Source organism: Oreochromis aureus, linkage group 17 (genome assembly GCF_013358895.1).
Source record: "Oreochromis aureus strain Israel breed Guangdong linkage group 17, ZZ_aureus, whole genome shotgun sequence".
NCBI classification, from domain to species: domain Eukaryota; kingdom Metazoa; phylum Chordata; class Actinopteri; order Cichliformes; family Cichlidae; genus Oreochromis; species Oreochromis aureus.
Window position 1 is genome coordinate 25,175,936 of NC_052958.1, and position 14,813 is coordinate 25,190,748.

A 14,813-nucleotide genomic window follows, 5' to 3' on the forward strand; every position below is an offset into this window, starting at 1 on the left:
AATCATGTATGTTTTGAGTCCACATCCACAAATCCACAATTCTTTCAAATAATAACTCCTTGCCTCATGTCACTGATAATGTGTGGTTATTGCACATCTTCCTGGCTTAAGTTTGAACCTGTACCTTTATGGCATTTAAAGGTTCTTTTTTTTTTTTAAAATGTGGGATTTCTGTACTCTTAAATCAAATAAGTGACATCTATAGAGAGAAGACTGCACTGGACACAGTTCTCTCGTTTTCCTTTTCAGCAGCCTCAACCCTGCATGGACATCACACAGATGGCTGTTTTTATAACTGTCATGGCCGCCATGCAGTTGGCCACATTGATGACTTCAAAGTTCTGCAGCAGCACATCCTCCAGGGAAGTGCGCTCCTCCTTAAGATGGAGACTGCTCTTTATTCTCTGAGCACCTCACAGGAGTTCTCCTTTCATCAGGTAAGAGCTCAAAAACCTTTTTGTTCAATATAACTTGAGATTCATTTACTAAATTATGGTCCTCATTAAAGTCCAGAGCAGATGAGATAAAAATTATTAGTGCCTTGTAAGAGGGGGTGGTCTCTGGAATGTGCTGTCAGGTCTGTAAATAACTTTTCTCATAACAGAAGCGACACGAACAAGTGCCGCCGCCCTGGCAAAAACCTCTCATACATAAATAGAAATAAATATATTCATAATTAATGCGCATTATATTGACTTCATGCATTTTGTGTTCCAGCTTTCAGACTGGGGTTCTGTTCAGAAGCTGCTGCTGGACACCAAAACGCTGCGGCAGATACTGGATGAGGCTGAGTCGCTGCTTTGCGTGTTCTGGAGAGCAGCTCTGCCTAAATCTGAGGAAGTCCAACAGGTCAGAAAGTATTTCCTGGTGTCACAGAGAAAATCTGATTTGGGATTTTAAAAACGAGAGACCAAAATCACTGTATTACTATTTTTTTCTTGCCACGCATAATTTCTTTTCTCAGCATTAATACATAAGAAGAGAAGTGGAAAAAATATTTCTTGATAGTCGTATTTACTAAAATTGACTAAAATATTCAGTTTAATGCAAGACTGTGTGTTACAACAGGACCAGTTTTAACACTGGATGAGGGCATTTGTATCACTGAAAAAACTCAAATAAAAGCAGACTTTGCTGCTATAATATGTAATCAATTAGTGTTTTAAACCTATATAAAATATATATATATATCTAATTTGCCACTTTTAGATCTAACTCCCATTAAATTTGAAGTTTATATAACAAAAACATTCTGCTCAAAATCATTTTTTTAAACATCTGTCAGGGCTAAATGATCCTGCTCCTTTTCCTCAGGCTCTCAGAAAGAATCACACCACCCTACACAGAGTAAGTGTCACTAAGTAAGCTTGTTCTGATAGAAAAACATGAGGGTGATACAGTTGCCCCCTGTGAGGTGAACCCTGTTAGGTGCCTGTGCACATACTTTACTTAGAAGTAAAAGATTTACTAACTTTTCCCCAAAGATTATACGAGCTGGATGAAATGAACAAAATGAACAAATGAAATGTAATGCAGTAAATGAACAAAAATGTATCATTTACTGCAACTGCTGCAGCTGCCTTTATTATTTCAGGTTGTACTCGCATGTTCTGCATGTCAGTGTATGCATCTCCAAGAGCTTAAAGAGCCATCTACCTGTCTTTTGCTATTTAGAATCAGTCTCTGAGGGAGGAGGTCCTTTCTCTCCGTCTGAAGCTCTCAGAGCAAGAACAGGCTCTGAAGGACACAATGGAGAGAGTGAAGAGCTCCAGCGGCACCAAAGATAGCATGGAGCACTTTATAGTCAGCCAATGTGAGTACACATTTCCAAAAAACTCTAATAGCACATATAAAACCATGTGTTAAGTGTAGAGAGGCTCTCGTCCCTTAAAGGGAGATTTCTTTTTATTGGCTACACTTGGTATGAACAGATTGTGGGCGGGGCTTCTGTGGTCACAGCTAGAGTTGCATGCCAAAGGGGTATGGCAGATTGTCTGGTACTTATACTTTCTGGTACTTTCTCATTTCTAATAAAGCACTCAAGGTGCTTTTTACTACAAGCCTCGTTCACCGAGTCACACACACATTCATACAAGTTATTGTCAAAATTTTCTTTAGTGCATTTTTTAACAGAGAAAGGGATTTTCAACACAGCATTTCTAAATATGCTTGTTTTTTTAATAAAGCATACAAAATTTCTATTTATTCAGCACAAACTATTCCTGTCTAATAACGTTCTTCACCTATGCAGTGCTCAAAGCTTGTAAAATCAAGTTAAAACTGAGGGTTAGACTAAGTTCGTCTAAAACTGAGATGGAAGACACTGAGATACATGGTGTTTTAAAGTGTCAAGAACTGGAGTGACAAGAGAGAGTTCAAAGAGTGGCACACGGTACAGAACAAGCCTGGTAGAGGTAGGAAGTGAAATTCAAAGAAAACTAGTGAGAGGTGTATCTAAAGATTCCCGAACAGCTGCTAAGATACAAGTGAATGACTTAACCAAGAAGAAGACGATCACTAGAACCATGCACAGGAACAGACTGCAAGGGTGCAGCCCAAGGAAAACTCCAGGACAACCCGGAGAAAGATTATACATACTGGAAGCACATCCTTTGGTCAGATGAGTTAAACCTAGAGACTGCTTATGCTTGAAGAGGCGTACAACCCAAGAAGACCGTCCTCACAGTGAAACACTCGGTGGGCTGGAAATGGACTGTTTCTTATATAGTGCTTTTCTACTCCACCTGAGCACTCAAAACACTTTACAAAACTTGCCTCATTCACACAAAGACTTTTTTTCTACAAGTTAGGATATTTTGCGTGTACATAGACTGAAGCAGCAAGGGATCGAACAGCCAGCCTTCCTAAGGGTAGGTGACGTGGGAATATCATCTGAATGTAAGAAATCATGAAGAAAGAAGCATATGTGAAGATTTTGAAAGAAAACCTCAAGCGGTCGGCAGAAAAACTTGATCACTGCAAACTGTGGGGTGTTGAAGACCAAGGTTAATGGCAAAAGACCATCAAATCTGGAGGAACTTGAGAAATTTGCTCAGATGATGTGTGTGAAACAACAAATGACTGTTATCCAGCAAAAGGGATGCACGATTGACTATTAGCATTGAATAGTTTTGAACTTGCGAAATAATTTGGTCCAAAAGTAAAATATTGTAAGCATCCATAATAAAATGAGGATGTTTGGAAAAGCTGTGTTTAAAAAATCTTTGCTCTATTTAACAGCACTTGGAAAATACTTTTAAATTGGGGATCAAACCACCAACTTTGTGATTAGTGATGATCTGCTGCACCTCCTGAGCCACAGGTGCCTCATATGGCATGCCTTTGTTGTTCATAGAGTCTGAAATGGAGCGTTTATGAAAAGTCTGAGATTTTGATCATGTGTAATCATGGTCATGTGTAATGTTTTCACCGTTGTTACAGTCTGTCTCAGAAAAAGAAATGATAATGATTCTGTATGTTTTTCTTTTTTACAGTGTTGAGAACACGCGATGTCTTGAGAAAAGCCAAGACCAACTTACAGGTCAGTTCACTCGTTACCTCATATTAATCCTGGTTTCGGTATCATTATCCACAATAAGTGTTGTATTCCCATAAGTGAGAACAACTAAGTGGGTGGGTGATGACATCCCTCACACTTTTGGTCATTAGAAAAAGATGTTTGTTTTCTTTACCTTTCTTCCTCTTTCCTGTCTCCTGCTGAGTGTCCTCAGGAGAATGAACTCAGGATTTCTTCCCTGCACCAAGCTCCTTTTCCCATTCCTCCTTCTCCTCCCTCACTGCTCTCCTCCTCTTATTCTTCCTCATCCTCATCCTCACAACTCTGGCCTGGTAAAGGTACAGTCTGGCGTGTTGGGTGGTAAAGCTGCTTGCTTTTCGATTAAGAACCTACAGTATATATTAAAAAATGTTTGCATGTAGCCAATAAAGCCACTTCAATACTACATAATCATGCAGCATGTAAGGCTGACTGAGATACTACTAAACAGGTAAACAGCATACTTGTATGTAAAAGACTAAGCAAGCACTAACACGTTGCTTTCCTTCCTAATGTTCGTCTTTCTTGCTAATCATCATTTGGACATAAACGATAACTAGTAACGTCAGTTTGCTTACTAGAAAAGCAAATAGTGCAGTGAGACCATACTAACCAGTTTAAGAATGTGGCCTCTAGTCCTTATCCAGGATTGCTATTTCTTTTGATTCTGTTATCAAGTAATAAGTGCAAAGAAATGCAATGTCTGATAGAGAAAAACCAAAAAATAACATTATTGGACTTTATATGTTGTTACTGTTATACTTAGTTTTATACATATGCATTTTTATGACCTAAAATTGATATAAATGTCTAATATCACCGGCTGAGCAATAGGTTGGTCGTGCTCTGCATACGTTTGTTTTAAGGGGACAAAGGGAAACTGGTGTTAACAAAAAGAAATAGCAAAGTTACTTACAAGTGTAACATTTTAAATTATATACAACTTACATTTAACAGGTGGTGCATAAATAAGATCCACTCCATAGTAACCTCCTGGATCTCTTGTCAACTGTCTTTCAGGTGAAATCTCAGGCGGACGCTTCTGTGAGCTCAACATGTCTCCTGGTTGGAGTGTCATGAAGCCCCAAACTTCACCCTGTAGCTCTTCCTCCTCTCCTGCCCAGGGATGGACTCACCACCAGCTCCCCCTGCAGGAAGTCTTCCTGTAGCTCAGAGTTCATCATCACTGTCATCTCCGTCTGTGTTATTTTATTAATTGTATCAATGGTATAATTTGTGTGGATGTTTGCAGGACTTTCCTGGAGGGAACTCAAAGGTTTTTCTCAGTTTCTCGGTTTTTCTCAAGTCTCAGTTTGGCTGAAATTTGTTTATGATTCATAGCATCTGTCTGATGCGGTCTTTTTGCATTATTACTATTAAAACAAATTTTAATAAGAATGGAACTAAATTTAAAACAGTTTGAAAACTTTTAGATTTATCAGCAAATTAATCAGCAATTTCTGGAGGATGCTCTTGACTCACAGTTTAAAAGTGACAAATCAGGAAGGAGCCTCACCTTTGTTACTTCAGCAGGGATTTTAAAATGCAAAAAATCTGTTTAATGCCAGCAGGAAAAGGGAGAGTTTAAAAGCAAAATCCCAAGTGCTTCCTCTCAGCCTCTGTTGAGGCTCATGTTTGTAGTCAGTGTGTAGAATTACATGCATGTGGTGTGAGCATTGTGATAAAACAAAGCCATACTCCCCAGAGGTAGTTATGTTTTAGTTTCGTCCTAATATCCCAATGAAAAAAGAACATAGACCTATCAAAAGACGTGCAGTCGGTCGTGTAGCTGGTAGATGATGTTCTTACTTTCAAGTTACACAGCAGCTTAGTGAAAAAGATACATGTCAGATACATTTTAATAAATGGTCCAGAAAGGATGACAGTTCATTTTTGTAACAAGAAAAAAAACCCATAGCATCTTTTTTTCTTCTTCGTCATCTTCTTTTTAAAAAAAAAAAAAATTTCTGTTTATTTTTTGTTTTTAGCTAAATTTGTCAGTATCTGTGTGTTTTAATGTTTTGTCACAGCGATATTTAAAAAAAATAAACACGTCTCTGGAAGCGTTTCCTTTGGAAGCTGAAGAGGTTTTGTGACACTCACAGTTTATTTTATTTCATTGGCTCCTCTTGTGTTTATTATTATTATCATTATTATTATTGTTTAGTTTGTTTTCGTGACTTTTTTCTGTTTTGTAGGTCACCTGTTTTGTTTTGTGCATGAACTGTGGCTTTACTGCCCTCTAATACTTCTGGGGTTACTGTGCAATACATAGCTCTGTGTTTCTTTGCTTTTGTTTTTAAGCTCGAGTACTAAAGTGCCATGTCAACTGTTTTAATTCTAAAACTGAACTGATTTAAGCAAATTGTCTGTTAGATGAATGCATGTGACAATCAGTATGAAGCACTTTTATTGGCCCAGGCATTTTTAGCTATCTAAATCACATAAAACAGCACTATACTACAGGAGTGTAGTTAAGAAGCAATAAAATGAACCAAAGTAGACAACTTGCATGTTGTTAAATTGGGTTTAAAAGAGATTAAACAGTTCTGGACTGTTTTCCTTAGAGGTCAAACTTGTTTTTTTGGGGGGGGGGGTTAGTAGTGTTAGAGTGGTTTTAGGAGCCACCCCTCATATATGTGCATATTAACGGTAGTATGTACATCAGAGAGATGAAATGGTCTTTGGATGAAGGCCATTTGTATTTTTAAGCCTGTTCTCTTTATTAAAATGTTTTGTGGTGAAGATCTTTCCAATAAAAGGGGACAAAAATATCTGTCATGTTTGTAGTTTTCCTAAGTTATACTACATGTTTTTTATTTTGTTCACCTCAAGCACAGCCTTGCAAGTACAGTAAGGGTTTCTTTATACTGTACACTTCATAAACAGTGTTTAATCAGCACTCAAATGCTGTTCAAAATAAAAACAAAACAGAATAACAGTAGATTATACACGTGACTTACACAAAATTACGGAATACTTTCAAGTGTCACTAGGTTTTCTGTTTTTAGATCAACAATATTAAATACTGATTATAAGATCAACAATAAGCAAGGAAAGCTATAAAAGCAGGAAATGCAAATACAAAATAAAAGCAGAGGCATAAAAATTAAAGATTAAAATTTTACTCTATTAAAAAGTGATCATACATGTTAAATTAAAGAAGACATGATGCACAGTAAATATGAGTTGTTTCCTGTTATGTTTTGAAATTTATGAATCATTTTATACTAAAGAGTGAACTGGCCATTTCTTTAGTTACACCGGGTTAGATTCAACAAGGTGCACTCTTTGGACTTTGTTGTCTATACTGACCATAATATGGAGTTGTGGTCAACTGAATGTGCAGCTGACAAATTTGCAGGCCAGCTACACATCCATAATGCAAATATCCAATTCTACTACACCCCAAATGTGTCTTGATGGATTAAAATGCAATGACTTGGCAGGTCATTTGAGGAAAGTGATAGTAAAGTCAGTAAAGTAAAGCACCTTTCAAGACAAAAATCACATATTGCTTCTCAAAATATCAGAGCATTAAAAAAGAAAAAGGGTAAATTATCATGATCTCGTTGTCATATTTAAAAATCAGTTTGAGGTTATTTGAGTGTGTTATCCTTCTGAATGCAGCCATCAGAGGATGGGTACACTATGATCAGAAAGGGATTGATATGGTTAGCAACAATGCTCATTCAGACATTTAGAGTAAATGATGCTTACTTGGTAATAAGGAGCATACACTGTGCCAATTAAATGTCCCCCACATTACACCACCAGTCTAAACTACTGGTACAAATAGGATGGATACTGGCATGCTTTTATTTTGTTTATGCCAGATAAACTAAATGAAAGCATCTGTATGCTGCAGCAGAATTTGAGATCCATCAGCCCAGTCAGTGTCATCCTAATCCGCACAGGAGTGACACCTGGTGCGGTCTTCTGCTGCTGCACGACCTGAACTTCGGAAAGTTGTCTTGACCATGACTGTAGGACTAAATGGATTGAGTTGCTGACGTGTGATGGGCTAATTAGATCTTTGCATTAATGAAACACTGAACAGGTGTACCTGGTGAAATTTAACAGTGAAAGATAGAATAAGGCTACTGTGGGGATAAAAGAAAATCTGACTGCACAAAGTCATATATATGGCACAATTTATCAAATTATTGTCATGTAGTTTAAATACAAGGATCTCAAAGTGACAAGAAAATTCCCTCTTTGGGAAAAAAAAGGGATTTTATTAAACAACACATACGCCTAAAATACACACTAATTATACATATTATTAGATAATAGAATATACGATCGTTTAATATGTAAATGTTATATGCAGCTATATATGAAACTGAATCTGTTTATTTCACTGTCTCATTAAACATACACACAGAAAACACATAGGAAGCAGTTTAGTTGTTAATCAATAGGTGGCAGCAGACGACAACAAACCTCGTGGAATTGTTTCACAGCCCCAACACTACGAGGATGCAAAAGCAAGTCGGTATATATAAAGGAATTAATATAAGGTGTCTGAGTCTGTGAGTGTGCTTTCAAATTTTAGAAAAAAATAGTTAATTTCTTTCATGTGTCTGCATGGATTTTTTTTATAATCGTCATCATCTTTTTTTCAAAATCAAGAAATCGTCTAGCAAGCGGAGGGTGTAGATGAGCTTGAAACCAGAGGTGTGAAGGGGATTAGCATTTCAAAATAAAACCTTTTGCCCTTGCGCAAATTGCGAAAAATGACTGAATATAATGAAATAATAATGCAATACTTACATAATATAACGATATACTGACTTCAGTATATTGCTTTCAGGATAAACAGAAACATATTTTCTTCTTTTGAAACTGCAGTAGAGTATATTTGTCTTCTTTTACCACGACAGTTACCGATATATCACATTGCATTGTCAATGTTCAAATTTCACTCACATCAGGAAATCCCAAATTATTATAATTATTATGTAAAAGAGATCAGTGGTTAGTGCCACTGGGATCTTTGATCTCAGTGAGACTAACCTGGTTAAATTAATAAATATAATTTAATAATTATTATTATCGCTTCAAAGTAAGTGAATGTTACTCCCCATCTGGTTTATTTTTCTATTACTACAAAGAGGTCAAAGATTGAACACTCTGGGAGGGACAAAGAGGTTATCACTAATATTTATTTTTAATAGTCATTCCATTTTTATTATTTATATATTTATTTATTTAGTAGTTAGTTAGATAGGTAGTTTTTTTTCTTTCTTTTTTACATGTGGATTCCCGTCCTTTCCTGCATTTTTCATATTGAATAAATGATACTTTTATTTTGGTATTAATGGACCGGATGTTGTATTCCTGCTAACCTGACACCCCAGCAGTCGTATCAGAGCCAGGAAACAAGCGGAGCTGTACCGTGTCGTTGCAGTTCAACAGCGAGGTTAACTCAGTGGTCGCAGAGATCAGCCTTTATGTGAGGATGGGCGAACCCCGAGACATGGTGTATGTCGCCTAAGAAGTCACCAGACAGAGACGGAAGACGTGGAGCTCTGGGGGAATCATCAGGAAGCGTTAAGAGGGAAGGTAGACCTGCCAGGGTGTCACGGTCTTTCTGGGCAGGTAGACGTTTTAAGGCAGCCAGACTAGCCGCTCAGCTAGTGTTTCAGCGGCAAGACGCTAGCTTTAATCAGGTTGAATGAACTGTTGCCACAGACGGCACAAAAAAAAAAAAAAAAAAAACGCAGCACGGATACATTTTTTCTAGAAATATAAAGCTATCCCTGTGAAAAGCACATACTGCCTTTTTATTGTTTTCAAGAAGACACCGGTGGCTGCTCGTGCAAGAAGGCTGATTGACAGCTTGTCACAACGGGTTTTCCAGATGTGGAGTCAGCACAAGAAGTGTAGCCGGGCTCTGAGTCGGGAATGGCTGGCCGGAGCAAACTCATAGGTGGAATCGCAAGTCAACAAACTGCAACAGCAAGCCATGCATTTCAGTTTGGCGCTGAGGTGTCCCTGAAAACCACAGCAGCCGACCTGACACGTTGTGCTAGCCAGCTAAGTGAAGTTACCGAGAGGATACTGGAAACTGCACAGGAAAGCGGGTGAAGTGGTGCAATCCGGCGCGCGCGAGGACTGTTTCTACAGTCAGTATGAAGAGGACGGAGAATAAAAACAAAAGGAAGCTCTGCAGTATGGAGCAGCACGACAGTGGAGGAGAAGAGAAAGATGCGGTGAGTAGTAAAAGCCTTTCGATACTCCTTGCTATGTCAGGAGGACGTGTCTCGTGTCCTTGTTCCCTTGTGAATTCATGAGCCCACAGAAATGGCTGGAAACCACTTAAAGAGCGATGTCCTTTGCTCTCGGTACCTTTATGCAAAACCATTTTTTATTAGTAGTTCTGCAGTGTAGACCCTTTTCCAGAACTGTCCTAATAACTATGGGTTTTGGCTTAGATGAGTTGATATATGCCATCATAATTAGTTGGTATTGCTAGTAGTTATAAAACTGGCTGTAAGCATGCAGTCACACAGCAGTGAGGTTGTGTGAAAAATGAAGCAGTCAATATAGAATAAACAAGCAGTTATGATGTCCGTCTGTTTCATCAGCATACTACTAATGAACAGTTAATCCTCTCAGGAAATACATGCTGTCAGTAAAACATGTACAGAGATGCTCTGTCCCTGCAGCTCTACATGTTTGAAAGACTCATTCCCTAATGGAGAAAAGGGACCTAATTCAGGAGCTTCACAGTTTTTGCTCAGTCAGTGTGGATGGTGGCTGTTTCCTACTATGGTAGGTTGTATACATTCTTTGGTTTGTCAGATGAAGGCATGTACTGAAGAAGACTAAAGTGTGCTCTAGCAGCTAATCTGCGCTTTGTCAAAGAGTATGGATTTTGGATTTGTTGTAATTTATCAGTAAATAGAAGTAATCCACCACCAACTAACACCAAGTTATCCATAGTGGGCTCATTACTTGGTGTTATTTGGCCTTGTGCTAATCTATTTAATGCCCAATTTGTTCAACATGTAGTTTAATGCCAGTCTGGGATACCTGGGAAACCTGCAGCTTAAGAAAAAATGCATCAGAACTGGAGGTCAGAGGGGCTTTGAGCTGTGCGACCAAGCTGGTAATTTTATTTCAGGTATTTTTTATTAGTAGTATTTTTTTCAGTTCAGTTATTTGATATACGTAAGTGGTATTGGGGGAGGGTTCATCCCTCCCATAAAGTTATTGATTCTACATATATAAAGTCTGAAAGTCTGTGCATTTGCACATTTAGAGGGTTAAGAGGCTTAAGCACAAAATCAACGACTCTCTGCCACAAATGTCTACTTTAACCAGTTATTAGCTGTTGGTGGAAAATGCTCTTTAGAAGGGATGCATCAGTATATTGGTTTAAAAACAGGTATAGGCCAGTATTGATGGCTTTCGCAGTACCATATGTCAGAGTATTTTAATAATATTCAACTGGCTAAATGTTCAAAATGTTTTGTGAAGTCCTGAAAGATTTTACAACATTTTCCATAAAGACTTTTTGAAGTAAGAAGTATGAAAAGCATAGCACCGGCTATCAGCCCAGCATATCTGTTATAGTAAATATTGATTTGCACCCACAATTTTACAGTCAGATTTGTTGCATGCCCCCTTGGGTGGTTACTTTACCTCACTAAACCAATAATTAAAATATGTAAGACTTTATTGATATGGGCAAGCCATTACAGAGGACATCATATTTGAGTCCGTAATAACTCATGGTTGCATGGTAATACTGTACAGTGCAATTCCTGATAGAATTCAGTAAAAATTTATTTTAATGCTGCTAGGAATTGAAATCACTTGCAGCTTGTGTGTTCAGGAGCCGTACTAAGGCAGTTTTATATTTTATTTGTCTTTGTTTGTAAAAGCTATAAACATAGTCCTCTAATAAGAAAACCTCTGTCCAAAGATGAAGTCATCGGTGGAGCTCCAAATGTTTCCCAAAATCAGCCTAAAAGAGGAAATGTCTTCTTTGCAGGCAGTTTAGATTCAGGGGAAGGATTTGGTTTTGGGGAAGTTTGAGGGAGTGAGCTTTATATTTGTATCATGGGAAGAAAGACAGATGTTTTTGTGCTGCCACAGTTTTATTTGTTCTTGTGTGAACTGTAACAAAATGAAGGAGCAGACAGGGCGTTTTCATGTTAAGTGACTTATCTGCCTATTTGCTTACATTGTGGAATGCTGTGAATCATGTGCTGTATTACTTCATGGTTGGCTGCTCTTATTTTCTTGCAAATATGTATAATTGGGGTTTCTGTAAGATGTATGACAAAAGCTTACTTCTGACAAAACAAAGAGATGTCCTCAGAGAAAAGCTGCACATTCTAGAGGTCAGAGCTGTGCATGGATTTCTGTTTTTGCTTGATGATGATTTCTACATGTTCATTTAAAAATAACAGCCAGTTGCCGTCTTGTAAACAAAACCCACACAAATATCTGTTTTTTATGCTTAACGTCCTTACTTTATGAGAAACAGATTATCAGATCATACAGTTGCTCCTGGAGGATCACTCGTCACTGATGTCTTCACTTACATGCTGTCCTTTTTACAATAAAAACCCCCACAAAATAACCAACATTTCATACAGTCAGAGGATGGATGTCATTTTCTAACTTCAGCGTGAATTTCAATATGTTGCCAGGGACAGCGGATAAACACATACAAACACCCACTGGAGTGTTGTAATGTGGGACCTGCATACTGACAGTTGGAAGAAGAATGCTTGTTTTAACTGTGGTGACTGCAAACAGTCACCACAGTTAAAACAAACAGGACATTATTACATCATTGAAGATATATAATCTGCAAGGTGTAATCAAACTTCTCCTTTATCCTTTAAACAGATTCAGATTAGGGTTAAATGTAAATGCCATTGAACATTGAATGTAAGAAATGGAAAAATGGTAGCTTTCCTTTTTATAATGAATATTTTTGGAACTCTATCTCTTTCCAACATGGTGTGAGTAGTGCTGGGGGAAAAAATGTCAATGGCGATGATAAATGTAGGCTTTAATATTTGATCAGACAAACAATAATTTGGTCTCAGGCAGTACGTAAGGTTGGTGTAACACTGCTCTTCTGAGAGGAAAAAAAATGACAATAACCAGGATGTCCTGATGAGTAAAGCCAAGAAGGAAAATGTATCCGCTGTTCAGGAAGAGATAATACCAAAGAAAGGTCACACATCATCAAAAGTGAGGAAGTGGTCAGTTTTCTATGATTAGACCAAGCACAGATAGAGACAGGTTGTAAGATATAGTGGCGACAGGTCCCAACAAAACCCAGTAACATGACACACTTCTTTAAAAAATATCAAAAGTATGCAAAAGAATGTGGATCCTCCAGGGCTTGGAAAGCATCGTGTTCTGGGCACGCATGAGCTTCAGCCTCGCGTTCTTGATTATTGGTCCTGAGGAAAGGTAGGGTCACAGACCATCTGCTTGAAGTTGGGAGAACACGATTCCATCTGTGACAGACAAACCAGAGAAGCACCTTGGTGAGGTCTTCCTTTGTCTCTCGTCAGCTTCTTCGTAGACATCAAAAACTGGATGTCAACCAATTTTCTCAAACTGAACAATAAAAAAACTGAACTTTGGTTGTGGTTCCCAGGTGGCAGCTAGGAAAAGTGGCCAATCTGGACCTCTATCTCACCTTTTCCACAACTTTGGTGTCATCCTGGGCTTCCTCCACTCTCCTTAATTTTTACTACATATTAAATCCATCTCTAAAACTGCCACCTAAACGTGTCCAGGCTCTAGCCAATGCTCTCTGACTCTTCAGCTGAAACCATCATTGATAACTTACAGTAGCTGCCAGAGTTCTTACCTAAACACATCACCCTAACACTTACGTGCTGGAGTTTGGCGATGATGACGGCTAAGCTACCAGTCAACTTCCGTATCTCTTATCGAATCCATCTCCTCATTTACAAATCCCAACATGCTTTTGCTCCTTAGAATTTTTCTGATCTTCTCTTCTAGACCTCATGTTTTCTTCTGCATTCTGCAGATAAAGGCGTAGTCTCCACTTCTAAAGCCAGTCTTTTAGGGAAAGAGGCTTTAGTGCTGCTGCACCATCTCTCTGGAACAGGCTCCATCCCTGGGTATTTTCAACAGACAGTTCAAATGCCACCTGTTCCTGAGGCCTTTGAGCTCTGACTTTTGTGTAAAGCGACCTTGGATTTCTTGAAAGGGTATTTAAATCTGATTTGTTTTTGTTGCAAATAATATTATTATGTTTTAAATTAATTAATAACTTTTTCTCTGCAGCCTAAACATTGCAGCTATATGTTATGGAGTTCATAGATCTCATAGATTGCAGAGAAAACATTTCTTCTTTCTCTGCTAGTTGAAAGAGAGATGAAAGGATAAACTGTAATATCTTCTCACTTAAGACAGACATGTTGTTGCTCCTTGCTGAAGCCCCTGACAGGATCAAGCTAATTAGGGCAGACTTGAGGTAGACTGAAATCTACAGCAGCTTAAATGTGTACTATACAGCAGAGTGTTAATAGGAGTGACTGGGAACAGGGAGTTTTGTTATTTCACTCACTTCACTTTCACTTCATTTCTAAGCTACAAAATGCACATTGTAGCTCCTTAATTTTTTGTAAACATTGCACTAAACATCTAGCACTACCAACATTTTTTTTCTATCATATGACCATGTAGCTAATGTTTAGAACATTTCTTCTTCTGAGAGAATAGATTTCTTTCTATAGTTTCCAGCCCCATGCTCACTATAATGTCCATCTATCGGTATTGATAATGCTGAAAGAAGTCAAACCACTTCCAGCCTCATCAACTTCGTCTGTTCCTGGCTCTACATATTGTCAACAGCAGCAGTAGCTGTTAAGATCTCCGGTTCATTAGATGTGCTTAGGGTACTCATTAAATCTCCTCCCCTCCCTTTCACTGATACGGGAGAGTGATTTCCTTCCCAGCCTTTAACCACTTATGGGTTAAGTGCAGCTGAGGAGCCATTGAGCCAGAACGACCTTTGGGACTCCAGCTGATAGTCCTCCCTGCACTGCAGATGCCAGGGGGCAGACTGATAGAGCCCAAATGGCTTATGTGCCATTTTAGAATGCCTAGAAGCGCAATAATGGGAAGCCGCAGATGCAGTAGGATGATTGACATTAATTATAAAGCCCTCATTAACGAGAATTATAGCTGAGATGAGCCCTATCGATGACTATACAAAAATCCCACGTATTAGTGTGCAGGTTTA

At 38.3% G+C, this 14,813-nt stretch overlaps 2 protein-coding genes across 11 annotated transcripts in view; both read left to right on the plus strand.

Annotated features, from left to right (window-relative positions):
- Positions 1 to 6,330, plus strand: part of LOC116320837 (phosphodiesterase 4D interacting protein) — an 86,151-nt gene extending 79,821 nt beyond the window's left edge. For 4 of the 6 annotated variants that reach the window (XM_039601064.1, XM_039601059.1, XM_039601062.1 and 1 more), the window contains 6 exons: positions 250 to 437; positions 718 to 849; positions 1,675 to 1,813; positions 3,495 to 3,541; positions 3,732 to 3,855; positions 4,577 to 6,330. In XM_039601064.1, coding sequence (XP_039456998.1) covers positions 250 to 437; positions 718 to 849; positions 1,675 to 1,813; positions 3,495 to 3,541; positions 3,732 to 3,855; positions 4,577 to 4,725 — 779 coding nt within the window. In that variant the 3' untranslated portion in view covers positions 4,726 to 6,330. The remainder of the gene's footprint in view (positions 1 to 249; positions 438 to 717; positions 850 to 1,674; positions 1,814 to 3,494; positions 3,542 to 3,731; positions 3,856 to 4,576) is intronic. The other 2 variants (XM_039601061.1, XM_039601063.1) reach the window with 2 other exon arrangements.
- A 2,584-nt stretch (positions 6,331 to 8,914) lies between these two features.
- Positions 8,915 to 14,813, plus strand: part of mast2 (microtubule associated serine/threonine kinase 2) — a 148,320-nt gene continuing 142,421 nt past the window's right edge. For all 5 annotated transcript variants that reach the window (XM_031743846.2, XM_031743848.2, XM_039600713.1 and 2 more), the window contains exon 1: positions 8,915 to 9,774. In XM_031743846.2, the coding sequence (XP_031599706.1) occupies positions 9,694 to 9,774 (81 nt within the window). In that variant the 5' untranslated portion in view covers positions 8,915 to 9,693. The remainder of the gene's footprint in view (positions 9,775 to 14,813) is intronic.